This window comes from Podospora pseudocomata (assembly GCF_035222375.1).
Source record: "Podospora pseudocomata strain CBS 415.72m chromosome 1 map unlocalized CBS415.72m_1, whole genome shotgun sequence".
Classification (NCBI taxonomy): Eukaryota; Fungi; Ascomycota; class Sordariomycetes; order Sordariales; family Podosporaceae; genus Podospora; species Podospora pseudocomata.
This window is the reverse complement of record NW_026946363.1, coordinates 1,382,898-1,401,780: the sequence shown is the minus strand read 5'-3', so window position 1 is coordinate 1,401,780 and position 18,883 is coordinate 1,382,898. Positions and strand designations below refer to the sequence as shown.

The following is an 18,883-nucleotide window of genomic DNA, read 5'->3' as shown; positions in this document are numbered from 1 at the left end:
AACCTCTTTGGCAGCTTTTTGAACATAACCCTAACTTGCACATCTCTAATGATTTTGATTACACACACTTATACACACTTATACACATTGATTACACCCCCAACACGCCCTCTACATCAAACTACTCCTCCCCCCAATCTCCATACTCCCCTGCCCATCCTTCATCTCCCCACTCCTCCCATCCACAAACTCCCTATAAATCCTCTCCAGTCTCGCTCTCTCCGTCCTAGAAATACTAGCCCTCGTCTCCTCCAACGCCTTCTCCAAGTGCGCCCACTTAATCACCACCTCCTTGTTCCCCCCAGCATCAACCTCCTTCTTATCCTCCAGCTGCTTCTGCCCCGCTGGCGCAACCTTGCTCCTCTTCCTCGCAGCTTTAATCCCCTCCAACTTCCCCACAATAGCCGCCTGCTCAGCCAGCATCTGCTGCCTCGTCTTCGGCACCCCCACATCCCCATTCACCTCCTCCTCCCCATACTTGAACTGCAAGAAATCCCTCGCCCTTCCCGTCCCCTTGTTACCCTTCGCCCCCCTCCTAGTAACAACCGTGGCAGAAGTCTCCCTATCCCCCAAAACATCATGAATAGCCTCCAACTGCGCATTACTAACCAACGCTTGCAAATCCGCCCCGCTGAACCCGTCCGTCCTCCTCCCCAACTCCCTCAGCACCCCCTCATCCCCCCAAACTTCTTCATCTACCTTCACTTTCCCGGCCAACGCACGGATGATATCCAATCTGTCTTCCTCGTTGGGAAAGTCACAGAGCAAACTCTTGTCCAATCTTCCTGGTCGTAGCAACGCAGGGTCGATCAAATCCGGCCGGGAGGTAGCAGCGAGCACGTAAACACCAGACAGTCCTTCCGCACCATCCATTTGCGTCAAAAGCTGGTTGACTACTCTGTCTGTCACACCAGTCGAGTCGTGGCCTCTCTTGGGGGCGATGCTGTCAAACTCGTCAAAGAACAACACGCACGGCTTAGCGGCCGAGGCTCGGGCAAAGAGGTCGCGGACGGATTTTTCAGAGGCACCAATGTACTTGTTCAGAATCTCTGGTCCCTTGACCGAGATGAAATTCAGGCCGCACTCGCCCGCGACGGCAGAGGCGAGGAGGGTTTTGCCGCAGCCTGGGTAGCCGTATAACAACAACCCTGAACGGAGCCGCAGGGGGCATTGGGCGAAAATGGGGGCGTATTTGGTGGGATACTGCAGTGTTTCCAGGAGGACCTGGCGGGTTTCCTGAAGGCCACCGATCGAGGCAAAAGTCGTGGTGGAGGATTGGAGGGTTACGTTTCTGAGGGAAGCAGGGGTAAAGCCTTTCAGGGCGGAGGTGAAGTCCGCGCGGGAGAGGTGGATGGTGGTTAGGTTTGGATTGGGGACGTTGGAAGACAGAGAAGAGGTGACGGAGCGGGAGAGGGCCTCGTTGCGGGCGCGGGAGATGAGGAGGATGAGGTCGCCGGGCATGTAGCCGTCTGTCTGGCCGGCGATGTCGAGGAAGTCGAGATCGGCATCGAGGATGAAGCCGCTTGGTTTGGCGCGAGTGTTTTGGCGTGGAGGGCGGCTAGGACCGTCCATCCAGCCGTCTCCGTCACCATCGGTGGCGCTGCCATCTGCGGTAGTGGGGCGGCTGATGTCTTCGGGGTCATCGTCGTTGGCATAGGAATCTTCCGGAGAGACGGAGCCTTGTTTGGTGAGAGCTTCCATGATACGACGTCTGGTTTCCTTGTCGGGAGCGGCCAGGTCGACAATCTCACGAACGATGTGACCGCCTACGAGGACGTTGTGAAGAGACTCTTTGCCCTGGCAGGTGGCCAGCAAGACAACATTGCTGTCCCGGCCGCAGTATTGTTTGACCATGGAGCAAATCGCCTCGCTGATCTGCCGAGCACGGGCATTGTTGTTGCCTACTTGGAGTTCTGTCTCTGCTGGGCAGAGCTTGTCCAAATCATCAAGGATCACGAGCGCCTTGCCACCAAGCCTGGCACCCCAGCTGGCAGCCATAAACAGACGGTTAAGGGTCTCCTTGATAGTGGTGACCCGGCTCTCATCACCCAAGAGCTTTGAGCAGGAAAAGTAAGTGGTGTGAAACAGTTGAGATGAACGCAAAGCATGGGCAATGTGTTGTGCCACACAGGTCTTGCCAGCACCCTGACCGCCTGTCAAGAGAACTGAAGACATATGCATAACATGAGTCTTGAGCTTGTCAAGCAACGAGTCGATGCCTACGAGCAGAGAATCAGACGGTTCAGTGGCTAGCTCAGCTTCAAACTCAGTAAGCCAAGCAGGCTTAGGAATTGGTGGTTGAATGGAGATGGGCAACCTCCACTCTGATCCCAAGATCCAGCTCAGGGACTTCTTGCCACTCTGAGAGGTTGGCTGAGAAGGTTCAAATCGGACAACAGCACCTTCCCAACCTCGTGGGAATGTCATGCCATCGTGAACTCCGAGAACCTGGCCATCCGTCAACGGTCCAGCCAGCAATGAATTACCCTCGGTGCCATAGATATGTTTGACTTGATTGGCACCCTCTTCGCGCTCGGCTTTCGACTGTCCACCAAATTTGAGGCCTGCTGATGTCGTAGGTTTTGTTGTTTGAAAGGGGAAAATCTTGATTTTTTGAACCGAATCGCGGTTGATTCCCTCCTGATCTGGCGTCTTCTTTGGCAACGGTGTAGGGGCGGGCTCAATCTTCACAACCCCTCCAACAAGTCCCTGGCAGCCGAGAGCGGCACACAGACTGGTTGAGAGTGCTGCGGTCTGTCCATCTGGCGGCTCTTCCCAAGAACGCAGGTGGGCAATGATTTTGGTGGATGCTTTGGATGCTGGGTCTGCCTCCTGAGGTTGTGTCTGCGAATCGAGCGGTTGTTGGAGTCCTGCTGGGCGCACCAGACTGACCGCAACATAGTTCACTCCTTTCAGCTCCTTGGTAAAGAGCATATCCGTATCGATCCACACACTGAGATCGTCCACCTCTACTCCCTCGTCAAACCACTCCAGGCAGTTTTTCTTGTCAACGCTGCGGAAGAACAGAACTGGCCTTTTCTCTTCTTTGACACTCTTCCGTCTGGAACTCCCTGTGCTCTTTCCACTCTTCCTCGAGGCACCGCCCACACTTCTGTTGTCCTTGCTACTTCGTTGCTTTTGCCTAGTCTTCGGGGCCACGATAACCTCGGCGTCGGGGGCGATCTTGGCAAAGGGGGCATCTGCCGACAGTGGGGGGTCGAGGGAAAGTACTTTAATGCTCGCGGTCGACGTTTGTGAGAGGTGAAGCGTCAATGGATGCGCACCAGCAAGAACGCCTCCAGGCGCATAAGTGGGATTTGGTACCGCGCGGATCTGAAACAACAAGTTGTCCTCCAGGAAGCTACCATGTAATTCAATCATCTCCCAGTCCTCGGGCGTCAGAGGCTCAATGTTGACGGTGGTCGCCATAGGGGGGTCGAAGTGTATCGTCGCTGTGACCTTTTGTCCATCCTTCAACCCCACGGTTGCAGCCAGCGTTGCGTCGATTTCCACGAGGGGAACTTCCTGATCACGGCCGCTTCTTGACCCATTGATACCGTTTCTGTCCACGATCGGGGCGACTCTGCGCTTGCTGGGCATGCCGGTCCATCCTAGGTAGATGGACTTGGTGGACGATGCTGCAGCCCCTGAGCCAGGAGGGGTAGGGACGCGGTAGGTGAGTTCGACAATGACATTTTGCGCGGGCTAAGAACACAATTGATATCATTTAGTCACATAAGAGCTACAGACCATGAAAAGACAAAAGAAAGCGCTTACAGTGTTGACATTGGCGAGCAAAGAGGCCAGCGACTGGGGCAGGTTTGCAAAACAGTTCTGTAGATGTACCAGTGATATTTCGGCAGCCGTTGACTGCGCGTTCTTGCGCGGCGCCATTGTATCTGTTACTGAATGTGGTCTGGGATTCTGGGGTACCGCGAAGAGAGGAACAAGAACAGAAAAAACAATTGTAGTATGTACAGATGGTGTTGCACACGGAGGGACGCCGTTCTCTCCGGCGTTAAAGAAGATGCAGCTGATCGGGTCCGCTTTCGTAGCGCATGGGATAGCGCATCGGATGGATGCAACTCACCTCGGGGCAGCTCTCGGACGGGGAAGGTTTCCCGGCAATCAGCGGGTGGCATGTGCCGAGGCAAGCTCCGACCATCAAGGTCACCGGTCCTTCTTGGGCTCTCCCAGCTGGCACCCGTCCGACAGTGCCCCTCCACAGCTGAGAACCTAAACGTGGAACACTTTTAATTGCCTCTTGGCCCACGACACGTCTCGCTCCGTGCCTGACCGCGTTCCAGCGCGTGCCCCCTGTCAGGAACATTGACAGGGGCATTGGATTGGCAGTGCCCGGCCTCCATCCCGCATCATCCTAGCGCCAGCAGCAGGTGTTTTCTTGATCATCTTCAACTGAAAGCCCGACGCTCCCATCCCCGTCCCAACAACCACATCAACACTGCGACCCAGCGCATCCCGGGCGCAAGTAAACAAACGTCGCAACCATGGCTCTCTTTAACATGAAAGCGCCCGTCGAGTACGGCGAACAGCAAGGTGAGCGCGGCCCAACCATCCTTGAAGAAAATTTGGAAAACAAAACAAAACAAAACAAAGGCGGTAAAATATCAACAGTGTGCTGACGGTGGAGCAGAGGCCTTTGAGCATTTCCTTACCGATTTCAAGACGTCGCCGCAGGAGACCATCACCACTGCGCTGGGAAACATCACAATTAACGAGGACGACCTGAGCGATGATTATGATTTTATGGATGAGGATGACGAGGCGGGACAGCAACGGCGCCGCCAGCAAAGGAGAGGAACCAAGGAGCCTGTACACAAATACAAGCTGATGCTCCAAGAACTGGCTGACAGAAAGACAAACGAGGTGGCAATCGAGCTGGATGACATCCATACGGTGTGTTCTGCTCCTATTACGGCCCCTTTTCGACATGAACATTTTCTAATGACCCATGATGCAGTTTGAAGAGGACTTGGGCCTGGAGCTCAAGCTCGTTGAGTCGATCGAGAAGAACACAAAGCACTATGTCGAGATTCTTTCGAGGGCCATCGACAAGTTGATGCCACAACCAACTCAGGGACTTACTTTCAAGGACGATGTGCTCGACGTATTAATGGCCAACCGGGCCCAGCGCAACGCGGATCTGGTTGAGGCCGCTGAGAGAACTGCTGACCCAGCTATGCTGAACGAGCAATACCCTGCGCAACTCACCCGCCGATACACCCTTGTCTTCAAGCCCAGAACCGCCATGTCGGGCGAGCCCCTGAAGGCACTCTCTGTCAGACAAGTCCGTGGCGACCACCTCGGACATCTCATCACCATCCGCGGCATCGCCACCAGAGTATCAGACGTCAAGCCTATTGTGCAGGTCAGCGCCTATACTTGCGATCGCTGCGGTTGCGAAATTTTCCAGCCCGTGTCCGATAAGCAGTACGGTCCCCTCACACTGTGCCCGTCGAAGGATTGTAAGGAAAATCAGGCCAAGGGTCAGCTGTACCCATCATCAAGAGCTTCCAAGTTCCTGCCCTTCCAGGAGGTTAAGATTCAGGAACTTGCCGAGCAGGTGCCCATTGGTCAGATTCCCAGGACACTTACCGTACTTTGCTATGGCACTCTTGTGCGGAAGGTGCACCCTGGTGATACTGTTGATATTTCCGGCATTTTCCTCCCAACACCTTACACCGGTTTCCAGGCCATGCGCGCTGGTCTCTTGACCGACACTTACCTCGAGGCACACGATGTCATTCAGCACAAGAAGGCCTACGAGGATATGCAGATCGATCCCTTGATGGAAAGGAGAATCGCCAAGTCCTTTCAGTCCGGTAACCAGTATGAGTACCTTGCCAAGTCCATCGCCCCTGAAATCTTCGGTCACCTCGACGTCAAGAAGGCACTCCTGTTGCTGCTTGTGGGTGGCGTTACCAAGGAGGTTGGTGACGGTATGCGTATCCGTGGTGATATCAATATCTGCCTCATGGGTGACCCAGGTGTGGCCAAATCCCAGTTGTTGAAGTACATTTCGAAGGTGGCTCCTCGCGGTGTTTACACCTCTGGTCGTGGTTCATCCGGTGTCGGTCTCACTGCTGCCGTCATGCGCGACCCTGTAACAGATGAGATGGTCCTCGAAGGTGGTGCCCTTGTCCTTGCTGATAATGGTATCTGCTGTATCGATGAGTTTGACAAAATGGACGACAACGACCGTACTGCCATCCACGAAGTCATGGAGCAGCAGACGATTTCCATCTCCAAGGCCGGTATTTCCACCTCTCTCAATGCCCGCACGTCAATTCTGGCCGCCGCCAACCCTCTCTATGGCCGTTACAACACCCGTCTCACCGCCGTCGAAAACATTAACCTCCCCGCCGCCCTCCTCTCCCGTTTCGACGTCATGTTCCTGTTGCTCGACACCCCAACAAGAGAAACTGACGCCCAACTCGCCAAGCATGTCGCCTACGTCCACATGCACAACAAGCACCCCGACATCGACACCTCGGACGGCTTCGTCTTCAGCCCAGCCGAAGTCCGTGCCTATGTTGCCAAGGCCCGCACCTACCGCCCTGTCCTCCCTCCGAACGTCGCCGACTACATGGTCAAGACCTACGTCCGCCTCCGCAACCAGCACAAGCGCAACGAGAAGAAGTCTCAAAATTTTGGGCATACCACCCCCCGTACTCTTCTCGGCATCGTCCGTCTTGCGCAGGCTCTCGCCCGTCTCCAGTTCAGCAACACGGTTAAGCAAGAAGATGTAGATGAAGCGCTGCGTTTGATCGAAGCCTCGAAGGAGTCCCTCGCTATGGACGATGGGAACCGGACCGGCAGAAGGGGCCTCAACGCCAGCAGCAAGATCTTCAATCTTGTCAAGGGTCTTGCGGACAGTGGCGCTTGCCGGGCGGATGAGATGGAGGATGATGAGGATAACGAGAACGAGTTTGGTGTGGAGCTGAACTTGAGGAAGGTGAAGGAGAGAGTGATTGCGAAGGGTTTCACGGAGAACCAGTGGATGACTGCTTTGGAGGAGTATACAGATTTGAACGTGAGTTTTGATACCCCGACTGACCTTGATTTGAGACACTATGCTAACAAGAGAATGAATAGATCTGGCAAACAACTGGCAATGGGTCGAGGTTGGTGTTTATTGTGGCAGATGATAGGGCAGGTAGCCAGGAGCTGTGAGAGTCTTTGGAAGTGGTGAGATTTTGACTGCGTTTGTGGCGTTTTATGTCTTGTCTACTAGTTTGGGTTTGATGGGTTTGGGAAACGGATACCAGAGATTTTACCATTAGCTTTGTCCGTATAGTGTTTGTAGGATGAGCCGAAACAAAAAACATGGGAAAATATTCTACCTGTGCCCTTCTGACGCCCCTCAAATAAGCCATGCCAACTTATCCAGCATCAAAAGCCGACAATTCTTTGGGAATAGATATCATTTCCAACGTAAACAGCATTCAAAAACTCTACAATACAATTTTTCATCATGAGGCCCATACTATCTATCCCTGATGATACACAAATATACATTTTATTCCCCACCCCCCCAATTTTTCGAACCCCCAATCATCCCTAAATCTTCATCGTCAACAACGCCGCCCTCTCCATCTCGCCCAGAACACCGCACCCACCCAACGTCCACTTCTCACTCACAACCTGCTCATCCACTGTCGTCCTCAACAACCCGCTAGCAGCCCAATACTCCATCAAACTCCTCGCCTCCCTCTTCCCAATCTTGTTCACCTCCATCACCTCCACCGTCTTGAGCACCTTCTCCACTCTATCATCATACCCCTTGAAATAAGGATCCCTCACCGGCGGCTCGGGCGCCTCCTCACCCTCAACAGCCTTGATCTGCTCCGCCAACCTCTGCTTCAGCGCCAACTCCATGCTCGGAATCCGCGGCCCGTTGTTTCTGTTTGTCGCGGCGATGACGGCACCACCGGACGGGAAGCGGGTGTTGCCCGCCAGGGCCTCGGTGAAGAGCCTGACCAGAGACAAGTCGTGAGAGTGAATCTTGTCAAACGAGGCAGAGCGGTACTCGGACATCTTCATGATGTGGGGGAGGTTGTCCATGCTGAGGAGGATGGGGGGCCGGTTGACGCCCTGGGCGTTGAGTTCGGACCAGAGGGCCTGGAAGACGGACCAGGCGCCCTCGGCTTCTTTGGCGGCGTTGATCAGGGACAGGAGGGGCTGGTTGACGGTGATGTTTTGGGGGAGCTCGTTGTGGTTGGAGACGGAGAGCAGCTTGGCGAGGATCTTCTCGTTGGCCTTTTTGATGGATTGGAGGAGCTTGAGGCAGTAGTTTTGCTGCATGTAGAGGGTTGGGTTTTCGGTGTTGGGGATGGGGGCGTATTCGGTTGAGCCGTTGGTGAGTTCTTGGGCTGGGGAAGCGTGTTAGTTGGGGGGTTACAAAAAGGGGGAGTGAAAAAGGGGGAAATACCATCTGGGAAGTGAATCACAATCCAGTTGTTGAGGTAGGCGTGTGACTGAGCCTGGAGGAGCATGGTGCTCTTGCCCGAGATCTTCTCACCCGCGAGGACAATACGAGCCGTCTGCTTGTTCTCAACCGCCTTCTCCATCTTGCCCGTCAACTCGACCGTCTCCTTCCGGATTAATGTCGAGGGCTTTCTGAACAAGCCCCAAGTCTGTGTAGGCTGGAAAGCCTCAGTGGCGCGCAGTTGATCCTGCAGCGCAGGGGGAAGTGACACAATGCTGCCGACCTTGTTCTCGTTCGACAAGCTGCTTGCCTCCATTTCTGTCACCCACGGTACGGGAAAGGCGTTGTCGTTGCTGAGGACAATCTTCTTGCGGAAGGCCTTGCGCTCGCCTGGGAGAGGGGGCTTGCCCCTGTCCTGGGTGTTCTTCTTCTTGATCGTCATCTTCCTGCCCGCACGGTACACCCTCACCGACCGGTCCTGGTGCTCGGCGCTCTTTGGCTTCGCCGGCAGAGCATTCTGGACAGCAGTCGTCGAGAAGGGAGCCGCCGTTCTGGGCGCAAAGACGGGCACAACAACACCTCTCGAGGCTCCTGCCACTGATGGCCGGCCAAGGCATCTCAGGCAGTTGCTTGCCGACATTTTTGCGGGGTTTATTTTGTGAATTTCTGTCTATCGGTAGCAGGGCGCTCTATCGCATCGTAGGGGGCCGGTGTCAGGGGTCGTCGGCGTCGCCAATTGCACTTTACGGCCCGGAAGCTGGTCCCGCTTGTCGAGCAGCCTCCAAAATCTCTGAACTCAAAATCGGACGGCTGTGAGGTTCTTGAAGCACAGACCACTTATTGGCAGTTCAAAGCCAAGCAGCCGTTCGGTCGAAGCTTGGAAAGCGACGCCAATCAAGCCGGGGTTCTTCTACATTTCTGCCCCGCAATCTCCAAGCTGTTGGGTTTCTGCAGCTTTTGACCGCCCAAATTTTCAGAAGCGCCTCCAGTTTCTTTGCTTGCCATTCAACTCTAATCGCATCGCAACAAGTCAAGCTTCACTTTTGCGCCGGACATCGCAACACCAATCTCTGTCGGCTAACACCATCAATTCGACCTCTAACCCCCTTCTCAACCAAACCAAAACCACAACTTTCCTGGTTTAATCTCACAAGACCATCACCATGTCCGCCGATACCAAACCCCCCAAACTCCCCGTCACAGTCTCCAAGCCCACCCCTTACACCTTCGACCTCGGCCTCCTCCTAGCCAACGACCCCAACCCCCTCTCCCTCCCCGCCAGCACCGGCCCCTCCCTTGAGTCCTCCCTCTACGACATCGCCAGAGACGGCACCCAATCCCTAATCAACCAACTCCTCACCACCCTCCCCATATCCTCCACCCCCGCCGGCGTCCTCCTCTCCCTCCCCGGCCCCGTCACCCCCCTCCCCCGCGAGAAGCCCGTCCCCACCCCCAAGCCAGAGACTAAATGGGCCGCCTTTGCCAAACGCCGCGGCATCAAGCCCAAGACTCGCGAGCAGCGCCGCAACCTGCAGCTCAACCCCGAGACTGGCGAGCACGAGCGCAAGTGGGGTTACAAGGGCGCCAACAAGGCCGGTCAGGACGAGGCGATCATCGAGATTAAGCACAACTCCAAGAAGGAGCTGGAGAGGAAGGAGGGGACGAGTATCAGGGGTGACAAGAGGAGGGAGATTAGGGAGAATATCAAGAGGAATGAGAGGAGGATGAGGAGGAATGAGAGGCACGCTGGGCAGAGGAAGTAAAAAACTGTTAATGGTGTTGGCACATGGTATCAATGGGCGTTTGGGAGAAATCAGATTTCCTGGGGATTCAGTTGTTATCTTTGCTTCTTTGGCGTTGATGGGTTTGGGGTGGACTTGACAACACTCTCTGGTGGAGGACAAGGGGAAATAAAACGATTCTTGTCATGCAATAAGCAATGGTTGTTCACATCTCTTCAAAGCAAACAGAATAGCGTGATCTGTCCCTGGACAATCCAATCCTGTATTTTTCATTATTCACACACACACAACCCCAACCACAATCCCTCCCTCTTTTCTTGACCACCCAATCTCCAGCCAAATAAGTACCTGCCTCCCAGAAACCAAAAAAAAGTCAATATCGTACACTTGCCCCTGCTGCTTTTGAATGCCCCCTTCCCCTTTCTCATCCCCCACATACACAAAGTGTTTTAGACCAAGGCCGCTCATGAACAAAAGATGCTTGTCATCTTTTTAATCCACCTCCCACCCGGAGTAGCCTGGCCGGAAACACTTTTCTCTTCAGCACTTATAAACAACAGCCCCCCTCTCAGCCACTACTACACCACAACTAGCGAGAAGTGAATCAATTTCGTGATTAAAAGAAAACTTCAATACCCTTTCCCACGCCTTGCGCGTGGTGGTATTTCAACACAAAAATAAAAGAAAACGAGGCCGGACGGGGTATTCCAAACTGAAACGAAAAGCAAAGGCAGATAAATCAACGCAAAGCAACAAAACAAGAACGGCCCGCATGCTAAAACCCCCTCTGACTTGGAAAAAAAAACGACAAAGCAAAATTCAGGTGTTGCGATCTCCAGTATCCCCGTGTGTGTGTAATTGTCCTCTTCGTGTAGTGGACAACGTTTTGATATCGACCATTTGATCAAGGTCGAACGAAGCAAAATTGGCAACCTCTCTCATGGTTGCCAAAAGCTAGATGGGTTGATAATGAAATAGGTAGGTACGATGTGGTTCCGGTAAATACGCACTGCGGTACGGGTAAAGAAAAGAGTCGTGGACGGGCGTGACGATCGTTCGACGATGAGAATAGGAATATCGAATCTCCATCGACATGAGAATCTAGTTTGCGGCTTTTGTACAGCGTCCACCTAAAAGTTCAGAGGCGAGAGCGGCTTGATAGGCGAGAGGGGACGCAACTCTCCTGATCGCCTTGGTGGTGTCTCTACGTCACTGTTGATGGTCAGTGTTGTCGAGATTGTGGAGCCTGTATCAATGCTCTCACTCTCCGGCAGCGCCTTCTTCTTTGGTCGTGATTGCTTTTGCTGCGGCTGTTGGTTGTCGGCGGCGCCTCTGATGGAGCTCTTGCTGCTGTTTGATGACGAAATATTCCGGGGCTCTGGCCTGTGGGGTTCTGGCTTGTGTTCCTCATTCAGGGGAGCTCCGTTCCTCCTCGCCTCGCCGATAGCTCGCATGGGTGGTGGCTGATCAAAGAGCGCATACTCCTCCTCGATGTACTTGGCCTCGTTCTTGCAGCCCTTCCAGCACTCGCGCCAGTCGCACACCAAGAACTTGAAGCAAAAGGCATCAATCTTCATGCAGGGCTGGAAGCAAATGCAGAGATTGCGGAAATCCATCTTGTTCTTGTCGGAGTGGGCAAGCAACAGACTGAGATGGCACGTGATGGCAAACAAGAGGTAGTAGTTGAAAGGCGAAAGGTTCGAGAGTTCGTCGATGAGCAGCTGGGGGACCGTCTCTGCGCCTGCGCATTCTCTGGCGATCCTGTCTTGGGCTGATTTGGGAAACAGCTCGTCAGGTAACTCTCGTAACCAAGCCTTCAACATCGACCCAATAATATTGATGTCGTAAAGATCTGGCTGCTCAAACAGATCAACATCGAGTTCTACAAACGCACTGTCAGCAAGAATGGTCACAAAGGGAGTTTCCAGTATATCTCTTGGCGTCTTGGCATCATACCTTCGTCGAACTTCCTTTGCCACTTCTTGATTTGCGGTCCACTGCCTGGTACCCGGTACAATCCTTCTACGTCACTTCCTTTATAGTTAAGGTAGTCAATCGCTCTCCATGGGAAGGCGGGCATCCAGAACTCCGTCTTGTCTCGCGAATCCTCCAGCCGCTTTGATATCCTGGTCAACCGTGTCTGCTCCACGAGAGGCAGGTTGATGACTTTGAGCACATAACTCTCGTCATCTATCAATGGCTCTCTTGGTACTGGGGGCTCGTTTTTGCTGTCCTTGCCGAACAAACGGGTGCTGATAATGCCGGCAGCTTTGCTGTTCTTGAGATTACTGAAAAATGCGGATCCGCCCGCCTCTCTTAGAGAAGAAGGCAAGCCTCGATGTCCCCCATCTTGGTCCCTTCCCTTTCCTCCGCCAATCTCTCTCGCCTGCGGCCTTTCCGCCGAATGGTTGCGGACCGCCGAGGACATCATGTCGCGGAACGATCGGTCGTGTGCCTGGAGCGGGGCAGTTTTCAGAGGGGCAAGCCTCTCCGAGTCGCCGGCTTTTGGTGGTGCCAGAGTCTGTTCCCTGGGGCTCGGACTGCTCTTGGTCTCCTTGTTTTCCTTGTCCTTGAACGATCTGTTTCGGCTCAGTAGGTTGAAGGGCTTTGGTTTGTGCTTTTTCGAGCCGGAGGCGTTGGCGGAATTGTTTTGGCTATCGTGATCGGCAGACGAGGCTAGTGACACTTGAGATCTGGACGGCAGCTGGGGAATGGATCTTTGCGCTGAGGAATCCTGCTGGGGTGGTTCTGCAATTTCGGACACCAGAGAGTGTTAGTCAAACCATGAAACAAAGCCGGGCGAGACAGTCAAGTTGGCTGCTACGCGCGCACAAAACACTAGGCCGAGGGACAGGCCGTAGGTCAAAAAGGGTGGGCCGTGGAAGCTAAGCAAGATAAACTTTGGATCGACATACCCGAATGCTTAGTGCTCTGATTCGAAGGCGTGGAATGTTCAGAATCTCTTGACATAGTTTCAGCGCGGGAGTCTGAGTGTTGGTGTGTGGAGGGACGGTCCGACGGCCTGGCCGCCTTTCCAAAGTTGAAGAAGAAACTCGACTTTGAAGCCTTGTCGTCGTCGTGCCGCGGGTTTCTGTGGCCAAGGTGCGGCGGGGGTTGGTTGGGCAGTCGATTCTGTGGGTCGGCAGTCCGGCCTCCAGGTGAGTGCAATGGCGGCGAGGAGGTGAGAGTGTGGTCAAGGGGGCGTTTCTCAGCTAGTTGCTCAGTAGGAAGCGGGGCTTGGCCTGGGGAATTGACGTGTGGTTGGCCCTGGGCTTGGACTGAGGGCTTGTATTGGGGCCGCGGCTGGTGCTGCTGCTGCTGCTGCTGTTGTTGTTGTTGTTGTTGTTGCTGCTGAAGCTGGTGTTCGTGTTGGTGATTGTGAATTGGACTCTGCTTCTCGGGCTGGTGCAAGACGTCGGCAAGCTGCAGAGGCTCTCCGGCGTTCTCAGACTTTTTTTGGCCGAAGCGGAAAGGGGAGCGCGGGGATCGGGGCGAAGCCGTCGTCAGTCGAGCGGAATTGGGGACAGTTTCACCACGAGAGTCGTCGCTGGGCGGCAGCGTAAGCGGCTGCGGTACAGGCTTGCTCCGGCCCATGCTGCCAGCAGACTGCTGCCAGGTGTCAAACGCCAAATGAGAGAGGCTGCGCAAGACGCCGGGCCACCCGCTCAGATGGAGCTAATAATGATGGGCCTGGATATAACAGGCGTCTGCTTTCCCTGGGTTGTTCCTGATTCGCACCTCGAGCACTTTGCCGCACACGAAGACCACCCGACTTGTCGCAGCTGTTGCAGCAACAAGCAGTGCAGTGCAGCGTGGTCTTGCGAGCAACGCGCCAGCCAAGCAGCCCAACGGTACAGTAGCGGGTGCTGGGCCGAAACTTACAGTACCAGGCCTCGAAAGAGGCGGAAAATAGGCAGATTGCAGGCTGCGGCAAGTGAGCACCCTCCCCCAAGGAGGCACGGAGTCCGGAAAGGAAAGGGCCCTGGGTTATGGGAAGAGCCGCAGGCCAGGAGTTGAAAATGTCAGGTCGATGTTCCAAGGGCTGCGCACCTACTCCAAGACAAGCGCATGCGGCATAGGTAACCTTCACCCCGTTGACCCTAACTTCGTACCAGGGATGCCCGCAAGTCGAAACCGAGCGCTCGGGTTGTGCCTTGTCGGACGACTCAATTTTGTGGGTGTTTCTGCAACACCGTTTTCGACTGATATTGTGGAAATGGGATGGGTGAGAAAGAACGATAATAGAGGCTGGACCCGGAGAAGAGATGCACCCGTTTCGAGGCCCGTTCCTGCAGATTTCAGGGCCGACCAGGATGCAACCACTGTTACAACAGCTTCGATGAAATCTGACGCCCAGCTATTATGGGAGAGGTATTCTGGTATTGGTATCCAAAATGTCGATAACCGGCCAAATGAGTAAGGTGAGTGTCGTCAAGGTTCCAAGTGGCCCGGAATCTGAAACGGGGATTATCTCAAGAGCACTCTGCTGGCCCGCGCTGCAGACACACGATGATGCGATGCGCTGCCGCTGAGCGGTGTCAGGGGTGCTGCTTTGTCTGAAGCTCCGTCAGGGCAAAGGGTCGAATTGGGAAGTTCCGTAGAATAGACGCCGGGGTATTCAGCATTAGGTTTGGAGACGAATGGAGACTGATGATCAAAGGTGTCGTGTCGCTAGGAGGGCGGCAGGTTGTCAGTAATATATTGCTGTTGTCTATTGAGCAGCCAGCGATGTTTGGAACTGGTTGGGAGAGGCAAGGCGGAGGAGGACCAAGAGCGAAGGTCGTTTGTGCTTAAACACACCAAGCATCTGGGCTCCATTCGCACCTCCCTCTCAGCCTAGTGAGGGGTCATCAACCACTGGCTGGGTGCCGCTCTGAGCACTTATCTCCCCACTCTTTGATCCGCTGGAAAACGACTCTCGAGCCCATTGCCAGTCTTTGTTCTCTTCGGCTGATGAAAACCGGCACGTACTGGGCGCCTTGGGCACACATGGCTCTCTCGTGCTCGAAGAAGAAAGAAAGGGATAGGCCGAGATGCCCGACGTCTCGGTGCCACACGCAAGCGGTCGCTGCCCTTCGAACCCAAATCCATGAAACCATTATTAGCACGATGCGCATGTCTCGGGGGGCCTTGATATTATCTAGTCTGTGTTGTGAATCACGAGACAGGTGATTCCTTGCAGGAGACATATAGAGACCTCATCAATCCCGCATCTCCAGGCTGGAAGGAACCTCTAGTCGTGAATCTGTTGTATCCTCATCTTCCGCATCTCCAACCAAGCCATATCGAAAAGGAGGGGCCGCTGTCAACACCAAACCTGATATGGTTAGCTTCAGGTACACAAAAAGCCAATTCTGAAACTCGGCACTTTTTCTATGGGCCATCTGCCAGTTGGTCTGAGCGTCTTCTACTCCTCCTGGCTTCAGTGCTTCACAGTGCTTCACCAGTATATACTACAATGGATGCCCTTTGGTTTGAGAGGCTCAAGCCACGAATTCGGGCCCCAAAACTGGGTAGCTGGGTATCCAAGACGCAGTGCTGCCTTCTCGATGAGTTGATCTTTGACAACACCCAATGGACTCCTATAGTATCCGAGTTACATCCAAACTGATCCGATCCAGACTTGTTGCCTGGTACGGGATGGTCACCTCGCAGACTGCATGCATATGAGGTGGCGTCACGGCCCTCGAGGCTTGTTTTCAAGCTCGATTCGCTGGAGATTCAGACTTGTTCGCACAAGGCGCCCTGCTCTTGTTGTGGAGCAGCTTGCTTTCTCGTATCGTGATTAGACGGCGGCGGTAACGAAGCGCCGAACAAGCGAACGGAACACTATATATCGAAAATGAGGCCAATCAGAACACGAACAAATCGACGCATCAGGATAATCCGAGTATCCCTCAACAAAACGCCGTTTATGTTATTCGGCAGCTTCTGGTCCGTGCTGTGAAGCTGGAATATTTACATAGCTGAGGTGTCAGCAACCTGTGTGATGTCCTGGCCAATATCTGCCAGCTGGCGTTGAAACCAGCTGCCTAGACCTTGAGATGAGTGGGGTGGTGTGCCTGGTCCACTTACCTTACCATGCTGATTACATAAGATCTTCAACAGGGGCCTGAGGTCTAACGTCATTCCTTTGTTGGCTTGGGATTCGACAACACTCACAGCTAATTCTACGGACTCATAAAACCGACCACCTCACCATGACGGATGATTTTCAACAACTCCCAGAAGAGCTGGAGCTCGCCACTTCTGCTCATGTCAAATATATACAAAGCCTCAATACGAGACAAGACGAGTATGACTACTGGCTAACAGAACACCTGCGACTCAACGGTGTGTATTGGGGTTTGACTGCCTTACACCTTCTCGGCGTACCCGAAGGCCTTCCACGCTCTGAGACCATCGACTTTGTACTATCATGCCAACACGAAGACGGAGGCTTCGGTGCCGCTCCCGGTCACGATGCACACATGCTCTCTACCGTTAGCGCTGTGCAGATCCTCGCCATGGTAGATGCCTTTGACGAGCTGGAGACTCGAGGGAAGGGGAAGGTGCTTGTAGGGAAATGTGCGTCGTTAACCGCACCATTCGGAAAACAATATCCTATGTGAAGATACTAACCCGTCGACCCAGACATTGCCAACCTTCAGAACCGGCAGACTGGAACGTTTGCTGGTGACGAGTGGGGTGAAGAAGATACTCGGTTTCTGTACGGTGCTTTCAACGCCTTGTCGCTTCTTGGTCTCATGGACTTGATTGATGTCGACAAAGCCGTTGACTATGTGGCGGCATGTGCCAACTTTGACGGAGGTTACGGTGTCAGTCCCGGTGCTGAGTCCCACTCAGGGCAAATATTCACGTGTGTGGCCAGCTTAACGATCGCCAAGAGACAGGATCTTATCGATAAGGAGCGATTAGGAAAGTGGCTGAGTGAAAGACAGCTCGCCAACGGTGGTCTGAACGGTCGACCAGAGAAGAAGGAGGATGTCTGCTACAGCTGGTGGGTCCTGAGCAGTCTGGAAATGATTGGCAAGACACACTGGATCGATCGGGACAGGCTCATCAACTTCATCCTTCAATGTCAAGACACTGAGAAGGGCGGTATCTCGGACCGACCAGGTGACATGGTGGATGTGTGGCATACGCTGTTCGGCATCACCGGGCTAAGCCTGTTGGACTACCCCGGCCTGGAGCTTGTCGACGAGGTCTACTGCTTGCCCAAATCGACCATCACAAGAATCTTCGGTCCATGAGCTGCCTTCCTCAGTTATACTTTTACATAATGCAAGCAGGCGCTCTGTTTCATGATTCTTTTAAGATGCCCGTGTTTGCTTGATTCACCTCTTGCAATCTAATAACCTGCCGACCTCTTTCATGTTGGACAGGACACAAGGCAAGAGAAAATTAACAAAGTTCGCCTCTCTTTTGTTGCTGTTGACCCCCATACAGACAACGTGGGACAGTACTGACATGGCCAGAAATGTTGACTTGTCGACAGGAGGGATCGATCTCTCCCCGGCTGGCCAGCCCCTCAGCATCTTGTCTACTTGCTTCATCCTGATCACACGCTTCTCGATAGTACCTGGGCGTTTCGTCCCAGCTATCAACAACAATTATAACGCTTGTTTTTATGGCCGTCAAACCTCATCAAATTTCAAGTTCAGACAAGGATCATCGTTCAGATCTCCAAACCATGCTGAGCTGGTTTCTACAAGTGCACATATCTGCCTGACTATTCAACGCATCTCTTCTTTATTTTGGTCTACTTTTTGGACCAGAAGCCAACCTTTCCCCCGATCTCAGCAACCAGACAGCCTTTCTTCAATCCTAGTTCGTGTGGGCATCTTTCCTTCAATACCAAAACACATTGTGACTGACAGTTCTTCCATCTCCACCAGACCTTGTTGCTTCTTTGCCTAGGTGGGAGCAAAGATGGATTGTTTTTGGACCGCTTGCTAAGGCACCTTCTGGGATTGAGATACATGTGGGATATCTGGTGTGGTACTTGTGGAGACATACGCTGGGTCATTTGTTGTGGAAGTTGCTGGGTGAGGTGCGCTTCACGCCGGCCGGAAAGCAACAGATCGTCGACCTCGACATCGCTAACTACTCCCAAATCTTTCTTCCCATTACCACTCTTGCTTTCACTCGCTCACCTATGAAGTTGCTCTTAATAATTTCCCCCGAGCATTTCATCACCTTTCAGCACTTGCGTTCGCTCGCTTGCGACTGGCAGACGATGGTGCTCCCAAGCTGGATAGGGTGAAGAGTTAACTTGAGATGGAAAGCTGAAGTTTTGTATGATGTCTTTCGTCTCAATTTTGCTTACAGGTGTAGACCATATTACAGAGCTTCGTTTGATGTGCAGTCTCTTCTCTCAAATATGAGTACTGCTTGCAATTCTTTCCGGGAAGTAAGCTCTAGCATATCACTAGGTATGTTGTTAGCAAATCATTACTATTACTACAAGTCAGGATGAGTGACGACCTGCTCTTCATACATCTCTTCTCCTATCTTATATTAGACAGCATCTTTCATCGCAATTGTGAAATCGCTGGAGAGACATGTGTCGTCGATGCAAAAGAGCAAGTCCCGCTACACCCGCAACCAGAAGGAAAAGATATCGGCGATAATATAAAACGTCGTGCCCTCGCATGCGAGGGCGCGGGGTAGCTTCGGTGTTCGCATCGAG

At 53.4% G+C, this 18,883-nt stretch overlaps 6 protein-coding genes across 6 annotated transcripts; 3 read left to right on the top strand and 3 right to left on the bottom strand.

Moving 5' to 3' along the window:
* Positions 1–35: 35 nt before the first annotated feature.
* On the bottom strand, positions 36–4,086 carry PEX1 (Peroxisome biosynthesis protein pex1). The gene is made up of 2 exons (XM_062885073.1): positions 3,778–4,086; positions 36–3,705 (listed from the first exon to the last, which is right to left on the bottom strand). The coding sequence occupies exons 1-2, from the start codon at positions 3,892–3,894 to the stop codon at positions 112–114; spliced, it is 3,711 nt and encodes a 1,236-aa protein (XP_062748005.1). The 5' UTR covers positions 3,895–4,086; the 3' UTR covers positions 36–111.
* A 120-nt stretch (positions 4,087–4,206) lies between these two features.
* Positions 4,207–7,369, top strand: MCM7 (DNA replication licensing factor MCM7). The gene is made up of 4 exons (XM_062885072.1): positions 4,207–4,557; positions 4,655–4,917; positions 4,982–7,054; positions 7,117–7,369. The coding sequence occupies exons 1-4, from the start codon at positions 4,509–4,511 to the stop codon at positions 7,192–7,194; spliced, it is 2,463 nt and encodes an 820-aa protein (XP_062748004.1). The 5' UTR covers positions 4,207–4,508; the 3' UTR covers positions 7,195–7,369.
* A 208-nt stretch (positions 7,370–7,577) lies between these two features.
* On the bottom strand, positions 7,578–9,406 carry QC762_106720 (uncharacterized protein). Its single transcript, XM_062885071.1, has 2 exons — positions 8,453–9,406; positions 7,578–8,393 (listed from the first exon to the last, which is right to left on the bottom strand). Exons 1-2 carry the CDS (start codon positions 9,087–9,089, stop codon positions 7,582–7,584), a joined length of 1,449 nt encoding a protein of 482 aa, XP_062748003.1. The 5' UTR covers positions 9,090–9,406; the 3' UTR covers positions 7,578–7,581.
* Positions 9,407–9,612: 206 nt separating this feature from the next.
* RRS1 (Rhodanese-related sulfurtransferase) lies at positions 9,613–10,212 on the top strand (the record flags this gene model as incomplete). The annotated part of the gene is made up of 1 exon (XM_062885070.1): positions 9,613–10,212. The coding sequence occupies one exon, from the start codon at positions 9,613–9,615 to the stop codon at positions 10,210–10,212; it is 600 nt and encodes a 199-aa protein (XP_062748002.1).
* A 671-nt stretch (positions 10,213–10,883) lies between these two features.
* On the bottom strand, positions 10,884–15,456 carry QC762_106700 (uncharacterized protein). The gene is made up of 3 exons (XM_062885069.1): positions 13,107–15,456; positions 12,148–12,939; positions 10,884–12,073 (listed from the first exon to the last, which is right to left on the bottom strand). Exons 1-3 carry the CDS (start codon positions 13,783–13,785, stop codon positions 11,322–11,324), a joined length of 2,223 nt encoding a protein of 740 aa, XP_062748001.1. The 5' UTR covers positions 13,786–15,456; the 3' UTR covers positions 10,884–11,321.
* On the top strand, positions 14,965–18,555 carry BET2 (Rab geranylgeranyltransferase). The gene is made up of 3 exons (XM_062885068.1): positions 14,965–16,758; positions 16,825–18,021; positions 18,090–18,555. Exons 1-2 carry the CDS (start codon positions 16,392–16,394, stop codon positions 17,442–17,444), a joined length of 987 nt encoding a protein of 328 aa, XP_062748000.1. The 5' UTR covers positions 14,965–16,391; the 3' UTR covers positions 17,445–18,021; positions 18,090–18,555.
* The last annotated feature ends 328 nt before the right edge of the window (positions 18,556–18,883 follow it).

What these genes read in the sequence shown, in the direction of transcription:
- QC762_106720 (XM_062885071.1), bottom strand. Translation starts at nt 9,089, where the DNA reads ATGTCGGCAAGCAACTGCCTGAGATGCCTTGGCCGGCCATCAGTGGCA. An exon ending in TGTGATTCACTTCCCAGATG is followed by an intron (nt 8,394 to 8,452) that starts GTATTTCCCCCT and finishes ACGCTTCCCCAG; the next exon opens with CCCAAGAACTCACCAACGGC.
- QC762_106700 (XM_062885069.1), bottom strand. Translation starts at nt 13,785, where the DNA reads ATGGGCCGGAGCAAGCCTGTACCGCAGCCGCTTACGCTGCCGCCCAGC. An exon ending in TCAGAGCACTAAGCATTCGG is followed by an intron (nt 12,940 to 13,106) that starts GTATGTCGATCC and finishes CCGAAATTGCAG; the next exon opens with AACCACCCCAGCAGGATTCC. An exon ending in GCAAAGGAAGTTCGACGAAG is followed by an intron (nt 12,074 to 12,147) that starts GTATGATGCCAA and finishes GTGCGTTTGTAG; the next exon opens with AACTCGATGTTGATCTGTTT.
- BET2 (XM_062885068.1), top strand. Translation starts at nt 16,392, where the DNA reads ATGACGGATGATTTTCAACAACTCCCAGAAGAGCTGGAGCTCGCCACT. An exon ending in GAAGGTGCTTGTAGGGAAAT is followed by an intron (nt 16,759 to 16,824) that starts GTGCGTCGTTAA and finishes CCGTCGACCCAG; the next exon opens with ACATTGCCAACCTTCAGAAC.
- PEX1 (XM_062885073.1), bottom strand. Translation starts at nt 3,894, where the DNA reads ATGGCGCCGCGCAAGAACGCGCAGTCAACGGCTGCCGAAATATCACTG. An exon ending in TGCTCGCCAATGTCAACACT is followed by an intron (nt 3,706 to 3,777) that starts GTAAGCGCTTTC and finishes TTGTGTTCTTAG; the next exon opens with CCCGCGCAAAATGTCATTGT.
- MCM7 (XM_062885072.1), top strand. Translation starts at nt 4,509, where the DNA reads ATGGCTCTCTTTAACATGAAAGCGCCCGTCGAGTACGGCGAACAGCAA. An exon ending in AGCTGGATGACATCCATACG is followed by an intron (nt 4,918 to 4,981) that starts GTGTGTTCTGCT and finishes CCCATGATGCAG; the next exon opens with TTTGAAGAGGACTTGGGCCT. An exon ending in AGGAGTATACAGATTTGAAC is followed by an intron (nt 7,055 to 7,116) that starts GTGAGTTTTGAT and finishes GAGAATGAATAG; the next exon opens with ATCTGGCAAACAACTGGCAA.